The sequence below is a fragment of the Thermobia domestica genome, chromosome 10 (assembly GCF_964235325.1).
Source record: "Thermobia domestica chromosome 10, izTheDome1.hap1.1, whole genome shotgun sequence".
Lineage (NCBI taxonomy): Eukaryota > Metazoa > Arthropoda > Insecta > Zygentoma > Lepismatidae > Thermobia > Thermobia domestica.
The window spans coordinates 243,125,402-243,145,501 of record NC_137463.1 but is presented as its reverse complement, the minus strand read 5'-3'; the positions used below and the strand labels follow the sequence as shown (position 1 = coordinate 243,145,501).

The 20,100-nt window shown below is 36.4% G+C and overlaps 1 protein-coding gene across 3 annotated transcripts in view; it reads right to left on the bottom strand.

The window, feature by feature from the left end:
* Nucleotides 1-20,100, bottom strand: part of LOC145663132 (uncharacterized) — a 121,019-nt gene that overhangs the window by 32,709 nt on the left and 68,210 nt on the right. For 2 of the 3 annotated variants that reach the window (XM_081729427.1, XM_081729428.1), the window contains exon 2: nt 768-2,318. In XM_081729427.1, coding sequence (XP_081585553.1) covers nt 768-2,252 — 1,485 coding nt within the window. In that variant the 5' untranslated portion in view covers nt 2,253-2,318. The remainder of the gene's footprint in view (nt 1-767; nt 2,319-20,100) is intronic. The other variant, XM_081729429.1, reaches the window with a different exon arrangement.

Here is a 20,100-nt window from a genome sequence, read left to right as displayed (position 1 = left end):
ATTTATCATCTGTGTTATATTATAGTGCTAAAATAATATGGAATAAGACAAAGTGCTCTATTTTAGCTGTTCTCAGCACGTAAAAATAAAGTTCATTATATTATTATTATTATTATTATTATTATTATTATTATTATTATTATTATTATTATTATTCATAAGTATGAAAAATTCTCTACTTTAAGAAAAAATAAGGAAAGGATGTACAATGAACTAAAGAGAAGTCATTGCACATTTGGAAAATAAAATTTATAATAAATTTATAATAACAAATTGAACTTTTGGAACAATTTTAAGAAATTGCAAGACAAACAGATACCAAATTTGATTGTATTCAAAGGAACCGATGTTAAAGGGGCAAGACATATTGCGGAAGTTTTTAAAGATAATATATTTTATAATAGTTTCAATCTTAGAGTTAAAACCTATGGAAGGTGCAGTAGTTAGTATCCTCAACAGCAATAACATAACATTTCCAGTTATACAACTCCAGTTCCAGTTATGATATTACTGAAGTAGTAAGCAAGCTGCGATCTATAGCATCTTTAGTCAGAAAAATTAATAAATTTAGTCCTGCACATTACTTGATTTCTCAATATTATTTCTGTTCCAACAAAAGGTTTGCGGATACGTCCAGACATTTCAAAGATACACTGAAGTAATTCTAAAGTTTCAAACACATCCTTGCAAGCGCATATATTATAAAAGTAAAATCCGTTTAAACTAAGTTTATAGGCCTATTAGTTAGTAAAATAGATATATATTACCTTATTATTATTATCCATCTTATGCACAGTACTTTGCTCCGCTACTGGTTCTGGAATTTGATCTTGAGGTCGCTCTTGGTTTGAAGGCACGTCTGCTACGAGGAAACGATTATCTTGTGTAGGTTCATCAGTATATCCAAGAACTTCACTTGCAGGAAACACTGTCCTACTAGAATCATGCTCTTCTCTGGGCGTTTCACTTATTGGCTGAAGATTAACAGAAGTACATTCTTCATGCGCTATAGGAAGTAAACTAAAATCTATCCAGTCTGACATAATATTACAAAAATCTTTTGTGTTCCCCATAAAATCAGTTTCTCCTTTGTAAACATAGTTCAAAAAAGCTTGAACATTTTGTACATTTTTGTCTTTAACCATAAAGAAGGCATTTCTAAAGCACTGAATTTTACAGTAATTCCTGAAGTATGGACTAAAGGCACATAAAATTGCACTATGAACTTTGAAACACTGACTGTCTTTTAGAATGAACACATCAACTAAGCTCTCCACTTCTAGCAAATTAGAGAACACACTTGTTAACTTGGTTTGCTCAACATTACATATTGTTCGGATTCTAGTAACACAATTCTCGGTGCTGTTAGTGCTACTAACATTTTCTTTCATAGAATTATCAACACAGAGCAACCTATCACATAATTCTGTAATACCCATTAACAACGCAGCGTCATAAAATGATTTTAAGCCTTCCTTGGACACAGAAACATTTCCTTTATAGCAAAATTCCATAACCATTTCCAATTCTTGACTATTCACATTTTGCAACGCGAACACAAAGGGCCTTGTTTTTACATTACTTTCGAGGAAAATATTCAGAAAATATTCACTACAAGCACCAAGAACACACGAATGTGCGTAAACAAGTAAATAATTACTTGTGATAAAAGTAACATCACACTGTGATGGATCATTTCGTGATAACCAAAGATGGTTAAGGATTTCAGTTTGGTGATGAACCCACGTAAAATACGACTGTTCCCCAATCTCCCTACATTTTGACTGGTGAAAGATCTTCCCTTGCAAAAATTCTGCTGTTCTATACACTGTTTGAATATCATTTCTTGGAATAGACATTTCCCCACCATAAATATAATCGATCATTGCTTGCAGAATTGATTGGCTTACATCTTTGATTAGAATATAACACGCTTTACCACTTTCCTGCTTGAAGACCTGATTCAAATATTGGCTGAAACTCGAAAATATACTTCTATGTACAGATATGCACTGATTTTCACCCAAAAATGTTACGTCTGTTAAGATATTTCGTTGCAAAAATTCTTTGAGTTTGTTGATTAGATGTTGGAAGTGGTTTTCCCAATGGATGAAGAAAAATTTCACTACAATATCGGATTGCAAATCAAGTGATGCCTGTACTGTTACTGTTGCTAACTGCACTGGGTCCAATATGATTGGCTGAAGATTTGGAGTTTCCAGCTCCACGTTTGCCACTTGCACTGCATCCATCCTCAGTCATAGTCCTTTGATTTGTAATTCCGAACAGTGCTAATCACGTGGCGGTACACTGCATAGCTGAAAAGTAACAATAATAATTTAATTTTAATGTCTTAATCATCATGAAAGGTCAATGTTAAAACAGACGCTATATTTGTTGACATAACATAATCATAATTAATATTTACATATTACATAGATCGAACTTCCACGCTGTAACTTCAGGAAAAAGAAAAAAATGAACCATTCACATTAAGCATGTAGAAAGAAGCTTTTAACCCTTTGAGCGCGGTAGCTCAGTGGTAGAGCACTTACCTCTGGTTCGACGGATCCCTGGTTCAATCCCCAGCCGAGTTAAGTTTGTGGTGGATATCATGTCCGTGGGCTTTTTCGGGACTTCCGTTTCCTCCCGCATTTTCATTCCATAATCATTCACTTGTCTTAAATCATCCATCTCCCTTAACCCCACAGCGAGATGTTAAACTGAAAGACTTCATTTCATTTTATTTTAACCCTTAGACCCTCATGAAAAAACGTATGATGGATTTTTTTTAAATATTAGAATAAAATACAGAGCCAAATGGTTTCTGTTTCCTCTGTCCTTTCAGTTATCTACGAGCTGTAATACTAGATTAGAAATAACTTTGAAATTATGTAAACCCATCGAAATGTGTGTAAATCGCTCCATGTTTGAAAGGTTTCCTAATCCAAAAACTCTTCTTTATAAAGATTAAAGATAGTTAATGGGACTTCCAGACTCGATCCACATAATTTTGTTTTTTTACATGTAGTGTGTGCTTCATTGCTAGAAGAAGACAAAGACAGATACAAGACTGGTAGTTACTACATTATATATACAGTTCACAAATAAATGAACGTTTTCTTTCAGCAGAGTCAAAGCTACCAACTATAATCAATAATACATTAATGGTAACGAAGAACACTCATTTATCGTCATAAGAAAATAGTTTCCCCGATTTTCTCGAAAATTACTCATGAGAATGTCACCGTCTAATATGTTATTTTGGTGAGATTGATGTCATCTCTCGAATCGAATCTTATCTTTGCACAATACAGTAGTTAAATAAAAAAAAAAAAAAATACGGCCACGGCACTAAACTTTCTCGTTTCAACTTCTTAAACTAAATCATGTTATGCACAGTTCTTACTGAAACCTTTATTCGTGAAATAAAAACCACTTGGTCTAACAGCCCTTTTTTTTTTTTACTAAGCCTGAACCGCTCCAACGCCATCTGTTAGCGACGGGCTGAACTACGTCCAGTTTAAGGACAAACACGTGGTCAGTGCGCTGCGTCGGTCTGTCTCTGCAACTCAAAAGCTTTACGTATGGACGTAAGGCCGGCCTCCATTGCTTCCGAATGCGATTGCGAATGCGAATTTCCCGGCACGTGTAAATAAATAAATAAGAGTGCCTCGCAGGGGCGGATCCAGGGGAGGAGGCGATCGCCCCCCCCCCAGAAGAGGAAACTTTCTTATTTTTTATATATAAATAAAACCCATCCCAAAGTTTGGAGCCTTTAAAAGTAGCAGTATGACAACCCACCGCCCCCCCTCCCCCCAGAAGTCGGTCCTGGATCCGCCCCTGGTGCCTCGACTAGTTCCGACCTGCGAATTGCGAAAACCGACGAAAAGATGCGAATGCGAACGAACCGAACATGCTGGGATTGTTCGTCCGAACTCGTGCGAACGGAGGGTCGTCTGGAGGGAAATTGAGCGCTACGTGAGAGAAGGAAGTTTGTTTTGCGTGAAAGCAGACGACGTTGCGAGGTGCGGAGATAAAAATAAAAATGGAAATAGATATTGATGCTTTAATAAATTGTGTATTTGATAAAGTTCCATTGTGAACCAAGCTCATCCAGATTACCACAAACGACAAATCGTGAACAAATTATGGGCAGATGTAAGTAAAGAACTTGGTTTGGAAGGTATATATATATATATACTTTCCTTTGTTTTCTCTTTAAAATATGAAGATTTAATGAATACACGAACCGCAACTTTTTATTCAATTTATATTTCCTCTTCGTTCCTCAAATAATGATTTTACGAATACATGTAATTATTCACTATGTGTGAAACATCAAAAATGGGTTTTTTACTCCTGAAGAAAATTTTCTTAGAAAGTTGGTTGATTTTGTAATCTCAAATTTTATTTAATTAATTTATTTTAAAGTGAAAATAGCGGTTACCACAGCAGCATAATAATAACAGGAGCAATATTCACTCTATTTTGCACACAAAGGAAATTTATTATTATTATTATTATTATTATTATTATTATTATTATTATTATTATTATTATTATTGCTCTGAAAACTTTAAGATATGAATTTTCAAGTAAAAATATTTCACATTGAAGGTTTGAAAGAGATATTGCAACTTGATTCGCATTCACAAAATTTCGGATGTAGTAGAGGCACATGAATTCGCAGTTCGCATTCGCATTCGCGTTCGCAGTCGCATTCGGATGCAATGAAGGCGCGGCCTAAAACGTCATACATCATGAATAGACTTCGGATTTTTGCATATTTGCATGTTTTATTCCTGATGTGATATTTAAACAGAAATTCATTTGGGCTGTTTTGGGGTAAAATAGCAGAGTTTTATAGTGCATATATTTGCATATTTCGGAGGTTAGTGCATGTTTATGTCGTTCCTGCATATAAATGCATATTTAAAGGAACGACCAAATTGATAATTTTTAACGACCAACAACTTTCCTTAAAAATGGAATTTCAAGTTTCTAATATAGACTCAAGTTCTTTAAGTGGTTCATTGTTGTCGGTTTAGAATAGCTTCCAAAATCCGTGAAAGAAAAATAAGAAAAGGGTGAGTGATTCATCCTCCACAGAATTTATTCTTGATGGTACAAAAATGTTCAAAAATTCGTCACAATTCTGAGCTAATTAAAGTTCAAATTTGAAGATGAGCCGTACAGATGATCGAAGTAGCCGAAATTTTGAAATGGTCCTCCCTCGTTTACTTGAATGGTACAAATTTTTTCTTGGGTGGACAAAAATTGGACAAAATTTTGAGCAAGTTAAAATTCGAATGAAGATGTCGCACTACATCATCGCACTACAGGTGATCGAAGAGGCCAACATTTTGAAACAACCCTCCTTTGTTGATTTGAATGGCAGATTTTTTTTGATGGTACAAATGTGTATGGAAATTAGACAAAATTCCAATTCTAATCCAAAATTCTGAGCTAATTAAAATTCGAATTCGAAGATGTCGCATTACAGGTAATCGAAGTGGCTAATTTTTGAAATGATTCTCCCTCATTTATTTTAATGGTACAAAATGTTTGTTGCTAGTACTTTAATGCACAGAAATTGAACGAAATTGTAAACTTGTTAAAATTCGAATTTAGAGACGTCGCACTGCAGGTGATCGATCTGGCCAAATTTTGAAATGGTCCTCCCTCGTTTATTTGAATAGCACAAAAGCTGCTTTTGGTTGGACAAAGATGGACAAAATTCTGAGCTAGTTAAAATTAGAATTTGAAGATGTTGCACAGCAGGTGATCGAAGTGGCCAAAATTTTGAAATGGCTCTCCCTCGTTTATTTGAATGGTACATTTTTTTTTGGCTGAACAACAATGGACAAAATTAGACAAAATGCTGAGCCAGTTAAAATTTGAATTTGAAGATGTCGCCCTACAGGTGATCGAGGTGGCCAAATTTTAAAATGGCACTTCCTAGTTTATTTGAATGGTACAAAATGTTTTCTTGGGTGGACAAAAATGGACAAAAAATTGACAAAATGCTGAGCTAGTTAAAATTCGGATTTGAAGACGTCACACTTCAGATGATCGAGGTGGCATATTTTGAAATGGTCCTCCCTCGTTTATTTGAATGGTACAGAGCTTTTTGGGTGGACAAAAATTGGACAAAATTCTGACCTACTGTAGTTAAAATTCAAATTTGAAGATGTTGCACTACAGGTGATCGAAGCGACAAAGCTCACTTGGCGCGAGTTGGGATCAAACCAGAGACCCCATGCACCAGAGGTGAACACTCTACCACTGAGCCACCGTGGCTCCTTTTGTTAATTTGAATGGTACATATTTTTTTCTTGGGTGGACAAAAATTGGACAAACATGTCACACTACAACTAAATGGGCCCGAAAAATCTTCTAGAAGTTATCTTCAGAAACAATGGATTGAAGTTGAGAGACATTAACAATTCAAGAAGAAAATGTATTTTACAAAGTGTATGCTAACAAGTAATATTTTCAAAGTAAGTAAGCTTGTTTAAAGAAAAGGACATTTCTATTTCTCACAACAGCAGAAGCTCAAACTTCAGAAGCGCTTAATTTTTTGGCCGCCTTATATTCTCATAGCAGTTTCAAGTCTGATAAGGAGTCTATACAACTATGAAACAACCCAGATTTGGCTTTTTTGATACTCGGCAGAGTTCATTCCAAACAAACCGTTCAAGAATGTATTTTGGGAAGAAATGAACAACCCTTTTGAAAATGAGCTCTACAATTAATTAAAATATTTGCTTTATAAAATCTAAAACTTGTTACAGCAGTTACTTTCTAAGTTCTCAAGTTTTCCTTTAAGGAGTTTAGGAGACTATTAAAATAAAAGCTTGTGTTGCTTTGATACACCTCGGTCTCTCGAAACGTATCAATAACTTTAGCTTCTTCACATTTATGTTCCATGCCTCGCTCAAATCACTTTATTCCATTTAAAGTATCAATATTATACATTGTAAATTATTGCTGTTTGAAACGGATAATGTTACGCTAGAAGAAAATATTGGATGCAATATTGGATTTACACATAATTGGCTACAAAAAGTAATTTCAAGTGATTTATTTTCCTTTAAACAATAACAAGGTTTTCGAATACATGCTTTTAATACAGTAAAAACTGCCTTCAAGAGGCCCCGTATTAAATGGAAATTTATTTAAATGGAAATATTTCATGCTCCCATGAATTTAAAGGTAAAAAAATAATGGCTATATTATCTTGATTAGATGGAACCTGTGTTGCGAACAACCGATGTTAAAATATACTTTTTAACATAAATTTTCAATTTCTCTAATGCAGCGTTTAGAAAAATTTTAGACATTTCTGTGAGAAGTTAGGTATATGGACTACGTTGTCTGTAAAGGTCTTCGTTTACTTGTTACCCTACACATTTAACCTATAGTCTACCACCATATAATGCCCTTAATACCGTGCAAGTTTTTGAACGTAGTGCAATTGATGGTCTAGATACATGGAACAAGAAGCATAATATACACAATAGATCAAAAGGGAGACTAAAGTTGAGGGAGGAGCGCTGAAAAGAGCATATCATCTACTTTTTGTCTTGACTTTTGAAGCCGTATGTAGGTTTTTTTTTTTTTTTTTTTTTTTTTTTGTTCACTGTAAGTTTTATGTGTATTAATTCGTAGTATAAATAAATACTGTAATTGAATACGGTAGGCCTATGTACAAGATTTTATTTTCTCACTACGTCCATTACATGTATGTATCTTATTTATTTTTCTCATAGATCTATCTTCCTTAACTTAAAAACCTTTAACAGAAATTTTTGCGAGTCCTGTTCAATTTCACTAGGCAGGTTTTATTATGTGCTTATACCAGAAATGTTTATTTGCTTCTCTGAGTATATTTATTCTTTATTCACAGATACTTGGCGTATTCTTTTTTATTTGTAAATTCATATATATACTTTATGTACATTAACTGGATGTATTTTGATTTTCACATACTGACTGTGAGCTGTTTGAACTCAAAGAAACCAAATGTATTTAAGAAGCTTTGGACGCTTGCGGAGCTAAAAACATTAAAACCGACCTTGCATTTATCAATTTCAGTTCAATTACAAAGATCATAACGAGATTAGAAGAGCGATGATTAGAACTTTGTAGTGCATTTGAACTGTTTGATTCAATAACGAAACAGACACCACCAAGACCAATCGGACAAGCATTTCTTCGAAACGCCCAATCAATAGACGCGAAAAATCCTGGCACAAAATTCTTATCTAGTCTAAATAAAGTGTTCCTGGGAACAACGACGCACGAATTTCAGATTTATCGGCAAGTAACATTGCTTCTTTGAAATACTGTCTCTTAACGACCCGTGACACGGAAGGAATATTTTCAATGTACAGTAATGTTTTGATTGATAAATGCCGGTTTTTGCCAGAAAACAGTGAAAATTACACAGTTGTGTATTGTAGCATGAATGCATCATAGTTATATACCAAGTATATGTAGTTCTAGTAATACAACTTTTTTCCCTAAAGTAATAAAATTCCTCATTTAACTTTAGCTTCTGATTGGTGCATATTATAATTTTTAGTGCATATTTGCATATTTTCAGTGCATATTTTCGTGATTTTTAGCGCATATTTGCATGCATATTTTTGCCGTTTTTTACTGCATATCGATCCGAAGTCTAATCATGAAAGATCGTGTACTAGTAGATGAATATGAAATGCCATAAATTTCACCGTTTAGAATAGCAAACAACTATTAAAATGTACAAGCTAATCACATTCCACTTCAACATCTCCAAATTAACTCCACAAATGATGCTCATATTAGTGAATCTTCTAAGATAGTGGGATTGAACTGTTCGAGATGGCAGTCAATGCCTGAGCACAGCCGGTTGGCTTACAGGTATAAATAATGTTCATATTTCCTCTTCAATTAACTAACAAACGCTCTCCATCTTCTGTAACTGTTTAGTTACGCAATCAGTATTACTGAATAGGTGAGGTCAATAGGTTTCCATTTCATGTCATGGCTATTTCATAGGCTAGTGACTTATAATACTTCTCAGCACAGTACGCTAAACCAAGTAGTGTGTTTACCTCTGGTGCGATCTCAACGCACGTGATCTTGTAGCGGGCGACATGTTTCTCTGGTTCTCCCATTTCTCCTCACACTCTCATTCCACCAATTATTTCATAATCATTCACTTCCATTAATTCCTTTCCTTTAAGCTAAGAAGCAAGGCCGCTCATAGATTTCATGGGCTCCCAGTCAATTTTCAAGGGCCCTTCAAACTTCTGTGAGTCCCTTTCTCCCAAACGGTCGTCAGCAGTATTCTTAACTCCGCGTTTATCAAAAAAAAAAAAGTAATTGTTCAGAAGTCGTTAATTCATGTATTATCAATGGATTAAACTTTATTCTTGTCACCAAAGTGTATTTAGAAAGTATTTTCACATATTATTTTACTTTACTCAATGTATAGAAAGGTTATTATTTTCTCGCTGTCGGGAATTTCAAACTTAACAAAAAAAAAAAAAAAAGGTAATTGAATAAGAAAAACTTAAAAGAGACGTTTTTCTGGTTTCTCTTAAAGAACCGGAACCTCGGACATTTGCTAAAGAGCACGTCCGTGCAACGTTATTTTTTTTTTAAATCATTTTCAGAGTCTTTGGAATGACACAATGAAATCTTCCAATTCACCGTCCAACAATTATGCTCTTGAGGCTAAGGGAGACGATAATTTAGGCAAGTGAAATGATGATGAATGAATTAGTGGAATAAGAATGTGGAAGGAAATGGAAGTGCCCTCAACAAAACCCATGGATACGATGTTGTCTACTACAAACTTACTTGACCGGGATCGAACCATGGGCCCTACGCGCACCAGAGATAAGCAAGCGCTCTACCACTGAGCCACCGTGACCCCCCCCCCTCACAGTACTTTAAAACACGAGTAACATTTTCGAGTATCCTTATTTTGGAGACGCGGCGAGGGGCGAAGCAAGTGCAGATTCCCTCTTAGCAAAATCAAAAATAGTGCGATTTGTTTTACGTAGTGATGCATGAATTTTAATTATTTGATATAATTTTCCCTGTCGTAACCCAAGAAAATGGGGGAAAAGGCACAGTAGTTCAGTGATAGAGTTCTAATCTCTTTCGCGTACGGCAGAGATTGGGGGAATGGAGTAGTTTACCATCGGAAATATCGTCGTAATTAATAAATAGGATCAGCTGCAATTTAATTATGATTTTCGAATCTAATAGCTACTAATAGAAGACATGCATTACGTCTCATACTGTATTATAATAGAGAGGAACACCAAACTCTTAAAACTGCTTGCACAACCTCCACTTAAATTAACTCTTCGATAATTTTCAGATACGGAAGTTCCACAAAAATACTGATAGTCCATTTGCAATAATCTCTCCAAGATATTCCTTCCCTCTTCTATTCTGGTCGGGGTCGTGAAGTCCGTAAGACGTTAGCCTATCAAGTAGACGGCCCGGTTTCGATCCCAGGTGGATGGAAGAACTTTGTTTCATCGTTCTACCCTTGACTCAGAAATTCACCCGGTCTCTCTAAAATGACAACTTGGCGGACGGAGCGTGGAGCCTTATTTGAACGTTCCATCCCACCCCTTAGGCTCCCAACAGACGAACAATTACTTTAATTTTCTATTCTATCTACTGGAGGGAAAGACGAAATCTGTCTAATCAAACAATCTTTTTTTCTTTCCTCTTGTTTTTCCTTCTTCAGGTAAGCTTCAATATATATAACGCCCTGATGTTACTACCTACGGAGATATAGCCAGCCAGCCAGATGTTACTGTGTAATGTGTAGTCATCAGATTAGTTCCAGTACCACTACTTCTAGTGTTAGCCGAGGCAAATCCCTGCGGTTACACGGTGCACAATATCTGGGTTATCGACGCGTTATATTAACAACCGATTCTCCACAACAGTGGTTCTCAACTGATATGTCGCGACACGCTGGTGTGTCACGCAGTCCCCTAAGGTGTGTCGTGAAATTTTAGAATTTAGAAATCATGAAGAATTTAATAATAATTAGTTAAAATCGAGACAGACTGTACCAGTCAATAGTGTTGCCACGAGACGAGACATTTCTCGTGTCCCGTCTCATCTCGTCTCGTAAACGAGACGAGACACGAGACCGGACGGACTTGTCCCGTCTCGAAAACGAGACGAGACACGACACGAGACGGGACGTCTCGTGAAATGTCTCGTCCCGTCTCGTGTCTCGAAAATGCAAACGCTGGCGGGAATGGCCAAGATTGAAATTGCCACTGATCATATAGATTGCAAAAGGAAAATCCCCTTTGTGAGAAAACATGTTGAAAAGCCTTCATAGAAAAGTGTCCTCTGTCTATTGAATGAATCAATCGTGATACATGAGCTTCCAGGAATATCATCCTTAATGTCTTGTCCCCAATTCCCCTTGCTGTAAACTGAGGAATTCTCAATTTTTTTTTCATTTCTGGCTGGAATGATGACAAACAAAATCAAAGGCAGGGAAGATTTTTACAAGGTCAAGAAACCGAACTACCACCCCATCTATTCAATTTGAAAACTGGATAAGGTCTACACTCATTACAGGCTGTAGTTGAAAGTTCTGGTTGAGATGGCGGATTCTCTGGTGGCGGTATTCTTTTTGCTATATGAACCGAAATTAACCGAAAACGGCAATTGAAGTATGTCATCTTGCAACTAATATTTTGTCTTCTCTCTCGTTCTCTCTCTCTCTCTCTCTCTCTCACACACACACACATACACATAAAAATACACTTTTACCATTTTACCAATCGATCTCTTATTATACAGCAGTCATGTTGTAAAATTCACCTCTTCGTTTGGAAGGCGGGCGCAGGACAAAAAAAGCAGATATTATCGACGAACCCTTCAAATTGTTTGCTTTCAGCAAATTTATGATACTAACAATAACACTTTAAATGAAGAGGTTTTACAGGGGGACCTTCGTTTTGTTACACGGAAATGTTTGATCTGACCAGTGTGCGAAATTGCCCTCTGCTTCCAAGGTTCGCCGACCCTACTGTTCCTTTCCTCTTTTAAGGTCGCGTCATAACTACCCTTCTTTGAAAACCGAAGATGCAGTAAAATTGTGACGTCACGGCGGGAGCAGAAACAGCTTTCGCCCAAGGTCCTTGTCATTCACCCTTGTTTGTTTCTTTGATTTTTGCAGGAAAGTAAGTGATTCTTGCTTTCCTGTATTAAGAAAACATTAATTACTATAGTGCTCGTGTTAGCCTATAAGCATGTCGAATTCTACACTAAGTATTTGTCGCAATTATAATAGAAATACTACGGGTTCCAAAGTTATTTATCATATATTTTCCTCGGTTCCTTTGCGGAAAGTTTGGCGAAAGAAATGCTGTCGGAAAGATATCTTTAAAGTTGAAAACGCCAGCGTCTATTCCGATCATTTTATTCCCGAAGCTTATGGACATAATTTAAAATGTGAGCTTCTAAATATTCTACCCAAGAAAAAGTTTAAACAAGACGTGCCTTCACTAAACTTACCTTTACTATACGGAACCGTGTTGATGTAAATAATGAAAGAATTAAATGTACGGAAGTTAGGTGTTTAAAGAAAAAACAAAATCAGACATTGGGGTGCAGCCAGATGAAATAACTATTGTGACTGAAATAAAAAATAACTCTTTGTTTGTTATTTTTCGTTTGTTTTGTGGAGAGTGAGGGGCATAAACCAAAGGCAGAGCTCTCGTTTTTGCGTAAAGAGAACGAAAAACTGAAGTCTAACAGTATGTACAAAGCCAAAATAATATGTTTATAAACGAAGTTAAAAGAATTGGAAAGCAAATATAATAAAGAATTAATTTCAAAGGCCAGTTCTAAAATATAATATTGTGATCGTTTCAGTAAAGTGGTTAATAACCGGTGGTGGATATATTACGAAAAAGTTTTATACAGGGCCAAGTAAATATGCTAATGAATGGCAAGAAAAAACTAAGATGGATTGATTAAGATATCATTCGTGCATTAACACAACATGCCTCATTGATAAATTATACAATCATCTGCGGTTACAAGTTCGAATCCCCGTACCCAATGTGTCAACATTTCGACGTTGTATGATTGCGAATAGATCACGACAATATAAGAAACTTTAATCCAAAATGGCCACCCAAAAATCAACTTTTTTTTAGACCACTAGCTAATCTGGGTGTACTGTCATGAGTTTGTTACACAAACGGGGCAACCACCATATAGTGGCACACACCCTGCGGTTATGGGAACAGATTTGTACCATGGAGGTGAAGACTGGCCCCAAGCATTCTTTGGTCCGATGTGTCGTTCAGCTCCCATTACTATGGCACTTTAAGTAGAGCTTACTGTGCAGTAACATATAAAATTTCAATCAAATACTTTCCATTACTCAATAAAATTATTTGGTTTCGAGCTTTTTTTTAAAAAAAAAAAAATAATTGCAACAAATCTAAACATGCTAAAATGAAAAGTAGTTTTTGGATTGGTATGGAAACCTAAAGGCTGGAATATATGAAATCAAAGTGTACACACATATCTATCTCTCTATCTCTCTATTTATCTATATATCTTTCCATCTCTCTGTCTGTCTGTCTGTCTGTCTGTCTGTCTCTGTCTCTCTCTCCCTCTCTCTCTCTCTCTCTCTCTCTCTCTCTCTCTCTCTCTCTCTATATATATATATATATATATATATAGGAATACAAAGTAGAAACTGGATCCAATTAGCTAAGGATAGAAGTCAGTGGAGAGCTTTTGTGAACGCGGCACTGAACCTCCGGGTTCCATAGGCCATAGAGTTAGTTAGTTAGTTAGTTAGTTAATATATATATATATATATATATATATATATATATATATATATATATATATATATATATATATATATATATATATATATATATATGTGTGTGTGTGTGTGTGTGTGTGTGTGTGTATACAGACACTATAAAGCAAGTGGGCTGATAGTACACGATAGTGTCGGGGATGGTGACACCTTTACATCGAACTTTGCTTGTCGTGTAAACATTATTTGACATTAGTGTCTTCATCTTCAACGTACCTATGAGCAATTTACTGTATATTCATGTATTGAAACTGGTGAAACAATTTTCAATGTTTCAGAATGTAAAAAAAAAAAAAAAAAAAAAAAAAAAGCCAGGGTCGAGAAGCCTCAGACAACTAACAGCAGAGATATATTATCTTGTAAACTATTTGTCCTTGCCTTGTGAGCTTATTTGAATTTATTTTTAAGACCTTTAGGCAACTTTGGCCCACCCCGAATGGATGATGATGGGAAAATTAGTGGAATGAAGAAAGTGGTAGGATACTAGACAACTTCGAGAAAACACACACATTCGAAAAATGAAATGAAATGAAATGAAATATTTGAGTTTTAGGTCCCACGGTAATGCCGGTTAGGCTAAAGGAAACGGTGTTGATGAGTAATGAATGAAATAGTGGAATGAAGAAAGTGGGATGAAACGGGAGAACCCCGAGAAAACCCACGCACACGGTGTTTGTCCACCACAAAGTTCACTTGGCAGGGGCTGGGATCGAACCCGAGACCCCAAGCGCCAGAGGTGAACGCTCTACCACTGAGCTACCGCGGCCCCCACACACATTCGATGTTTGTCCACCACAAAGCTTACATGGCACTAACCGAGATCGAACCGACTACCACATACACCAGAGGTGAAGGCTTCACGGTGTAGTTACCGTGACATTTCTTGTCTTTGTGTTCTGGTTAATACTTGTAACTTAGTTGTATCTTGATTAGCATGGGGCAGCCTGCTACATTTAACTTTCGTTCCCATGGTATGCTGCCATATTTTTTACGAGACAAGACGAGACAAAACGAGACAAACGAGACGAGACGAGACGAGACGGGACAGAACCTCTCGAGACGAGACACGAGACGGGACGAGCGCATTTTTTCGAGACGAGACACGAGACGAGACACGCTTTACACGAGACGAGACGAGACAGCCTGAAGTCTCGTCTCGTCTCGTCTCGTGGCAACACTACCAGTCAACACCTCCAGCGGTAGCCATAATGCTCAGTGTTATATAGAGTCATTAAAAATACTATTTGTTTCACTATTATAATAGATATTATTATTATTATTGTTATTTATAATAAAAATGTCAAACAAATGTGTCGCGCATTTCCTAGATATTCAGTAAAATGTGTCGTCAGTCAAAAAAGGTTGAGAACCACTGCTCTAAAGAATCCAAAACCTGAATGAATGCAAACCAACAACCAATTCTCAGCTTCTGAATAAAATGTGTTTAAAAATAATTCACCAATACTGTTAATATTTTTCCAACTCAACCAATTATTTAAATAGAAACAATGAACTTTATTGTATTGCATTATAATACTAATAACTATAAAATCATAAATAACTTCGTTTTTCGTTTATACTTCAATCGATTGCAGCAGAATCATACGGCGATCTGAACGACATGCCATTTCGCGACTAGTTAGCATACAGACGTACAGATGGCAGGATTGTGCTACCACTCATGGCGCCTTCGTGGCAAAGACAGAACTATGAGGTTTCACACAAGTCCATGGTCAGGGCTTAGCCGATTCTATATAAGATTGAACAGAATAAGCTACCTCTAAATTCTTAATTCAGTGCTTCTGAAATTTCTCACGACGAGAGAGCCTAAAAGTGTTGCTGCCATTGAGAGTGAAACTTAGAACCAGATATACAATTACGCCACACGTGACCTCAATTTTGAGTGTTCTCGCTGGATAATAATTGCACTATGATCGGTACAACTGTAGAATATACTAATCAAAATTAAAAATAACAACATACTTCTGTCCAGGGTTGGCAAAAACCATGGTTTTTATTAAAAAACCAAAAAGACCGTTTTTTTTTTGTTTGTTTGTTTAAACCTGTTTCTTGGGGGGGGGGTTTAAACCAGGTTTTTCTGGTTTAAATAATTTGCTCCATGTATTTATATTACATATGGACAGAAATAAGTTTGTTTCGCCTTGCTGTTATTATGCAACAACAGGGTTATACTGGAAGGGGTTTCATAAGCTTAAAGCGGGATCCAAACAGCTTCCCGGCTTATTTCCAAGAGAAATTGTCCTCCATTTGGACTCAAAACCGGGACTAATTGGCCACAAATGCAATGAGTCTGCGACTCACTCACGAAGGACTCCTGATAAAAATACGCTGTACTGATCTTTACATACTTGTTAATATAATTGTCAAAAGTCATATCAGGACAAAAAGATAAATAGTTGCACAAGTGAAACCATTATACAGAATTACATATAAATCGGGAAACTCCTGTGTTAGCCATTGGGAAAATCCTGTTATTACTTTAAATGCAAAGCAAATCCTGTTATTGCTTTGCATGTAAAATCTAAGGTCAACGTATCATAATCAGTACGCTGAAACTGAGGTATTAAATTCCAAATTTAGTATGTAGATATCATTCAATAAAATTAAAACGAAGTCCAATCCAAGCTAATGTTGGAAGCTACGCAGGCAGTCGATAAATTTTGCCAATGTCTATCAATACATTTAGGCAACTTTTGCTTCTTTATAAAACAACAAGTATTCAGGCAAGCAAAAACATACAATTTGGCTTCGTTTCGTATGTTTAGGCCTAACGTCTTTCTGTAATACCGAGGTTGTAAAGAAGACTTTCGCTTTAAAGTGACATCCAAACCGCTACTTGGTTTATACATAAAAGAAGGATTGTGGTTCGACCGAGAATTCAACGTAGGACACCTTGGTTAAAAGGTGAAAAGGAGATAAAACTAATGCAGATGGTTTGATATGTGGAAACGTCACCATGAAGTTCACACGATTTAAAGCATTTTTCGTTATTTTTTACTTTCTGGTTTAAACCAGTTGTTTTTCTTTAAAAAAAAAAAAAAACAGCTGGTTTAAACCAGCCAACTCTGTTTCTGTCGATATTCCTTGTTTCAGATGATCTCGTTGATCACTATGATTTTAGGGAGCAGCCTGGCGGTAGAACTCCCTCCAGCAGCTACGAAATTTCCAATCGTGATCAACGTGGGTTACTAGTATTTTCACAGTACTACCTTCACCCCCGTGTATTGAAAGTGACCCTAGGGAAAATCTGAAATCATCTCTACACTAGCTAACCCTAACATTAGAAATTAAACCTTAAGTTTAATGCCCCGTGCTTATACCTTACAGATTAAATATGGTGACTGTAAATACAAATGAAATACGGTATGATACTCACAAGCAAGGTTTTCCACATGTCACACTCCGATTTGCTTGAAACTCCTGGAGTGAATAAAGGAATCAAAAGTACGACATACGTGTTTACTTGATATTGGTCAACGTGGGGGATGAAGGGGGTAAACATCCGCCTAAACTACGAATATAGGGCAATACAACCCTTTTAGCAACGCCATAACTAGCAACACACAATGTGGATTTGCTTGAAATTCCTGCAGTGATGAATCAAAAGCAGGACATACATCATACATGTCTTTTTATATCGGCCAACGTGGGGGATGGAGGAGGTAAACCAGGGATGTAAATAACCACTCGCCCGCTCGCCCGGGTCGAGTGGTTCATCGGTGCGGGCGAGTATTTCATATCATTCCGAAGGTAAGTAAATGATTTCTATTGTGGGATGTCACAGATGTGGGCTGGTGACATTTTTTTTGGGGGGGGCTAGTAAAATTTTGTTCCTTATTTGCATCCCTGAGGTAAACACACCCCTAACTGCAAACATTGGGCAACATGACACCTTGTCGGAAGACCATAACGAGCAAAACACACTCTGTCGATTCGCTAGCGCCTTGCTAAAAGGTGTCATATAGCTCTATGTTCACAGTTTAGAGGGGTGTTTACCCTTTCATCCCCCACATTGGTTGATATAAACACACACACATATGTTCTACTTTGATTCCTTTATTCTCTCAAGGACTTAAGCAAATCGGACTGTGATACTTGGAAAAGCCGTGCTTGTCAGAAAAATTCACATTGCCTGAGATTGATCCATGAATCTTTCCCACCAGAGGATTGCGTCGCTCAATATGAAGCATTGTTACAGACATAAAGATCACCTAAGATTGACGAAATGACAACTACTGGTAGGCCTTCTTTCAAGATGGCTGTTAAGAGAAAAGAGAAACCTAACACATATGATAGGATCGAGTAAATCAAATGTCCCATTCTTTCCTTGGGACACTAACAATCGAGAAGGGTTACTTTCTATCCGAGGAAATGTGCCACATTTTGTCGCTAAGAAAAGATTTATTCCGATGCAGTGCAGAGGTTCAGCAGTACATTGAAGAAAATGCAACTATACAATGAACAAACGACAGATGTTGTGCATGAGTGTACGGAGAAAGTTATTTTTATTTATAATATAGCAAGTACAATAACGCAAGAGCCATTTAAACTTTCAATGCGAATTGTTTGTATATATGATATGCACAATTCTCTCCCACACACTATGAGACTACCGGTTTTCATTTAGTTCCATCGTAGCTTAATGGTTGTCATGTACGACTTTAATGCAAAAGCCCCGGATTCGAATCCCCTAAAGAAACATGAAGTTTGGGTTCTACGTTAAAATGTTGGTCCATGATCCTCACGGCGTTGATGGTAAAAAGAGCAATTCAACAACAACGACGAATCAGTTTCGATTTTGCTTTTCACACTACCAATCAGGCCGTTGGGATTCTTGGAGAGAGAGCGTGGATCCATGAAAACATGACCTATAACCCACTGACCCACCATGACCCACTCTGACCTACCACCCACCAAAACCAATTGTCACCAACTCTAACCCATGATACACACACCCCTCTCCACTGACTAAAGAGTTTACATTGTAATAAAGAAGGCTGTGAAATTATCACTTTGAATTTCTACGGTCAGTCGCTCTAACACCGCTCTGTTACAATGTCGGTGGATCTGATCTTTACGATATAAAATGGTAAAGTACCTGTATTTGTCATGGGCCAAATCACGATGAATTTCAATTTAATCATCATATATAATTATTTCCTTATTGAATTACATATACTTTTCACTGAAAAACAGGAAATATGAAAGTTTCATCCTCTTGGCCCAAGGTAAAGTAGACCAAGATAAAGGGGAAAAAAATATTAAAAATTCAATTGTTTCGAAAGCCAGGTAGTAAGTGCTATTATTACAATTACAAATATCAATATCGAAAAATGCCTGAAGTCCTTTTTTCACTTAGATATACTTATCTCAGGTAAGTAAATAGAAACAAATGAAAAAGGGAGACAAATTGAGGCCTTGAAAGTAAAACGTAGACAAATTCATCAGTATTCAGAAGATACCGTCTACAATGCAAGAAAAAGAGTGGGTCTGGTGGATCGCAGTGGATTACGGCCTGTTGACCCACGACCTATTCCATCTCTGGATTTTAGTCAACTTGATAATTCGAAGTTTATTATAACAATAATTTTATTGCCGGTGTCATACACACACGAAAATATCAGCTCTTACTTGTGTTGCGAACGATTTCTGGTACTCAGTGGAGCGTCTTGAGGGAAATCAATTGGTAAAAAAAAAAAAAAAAAAAAAGTATCGCTACAAACACATAGGAAGAAAAAACTATGTTCTAATTCTTGTATACAATTTATACGAGCAGTAGAATATCAAGTAAGGTTTAGGTTTAGCTTGTCATAAAATTTTAAATTTATTCCCTCAGATCTGCCACTGCTGGTATTACAGTGAACTCGTTTTAATTCGAAGTCCAAGGGGACACGAAAAAAATTCGAATTATCCAATGTAATATACCATTACAGTCTAATGTGATGATGTTTTTAATAGGAGGGTGCCCGAAATTTTTTGCACCGACTGTACTTGACGTTTAACAAAAAATTTCTGGCTGTTCATATAATTCGTAATTTTGTTTGTTATTCTATTTCAAATTAACATGGAAAACTGTAAAACTTCATTAGGAATTATAGTTTTGGGAATCGATATCTTTATTTATATATTACATTAGTTATAAGTCTTGCATATGGAGATGTAAATGGATTATTACAAGTCTTACGGTG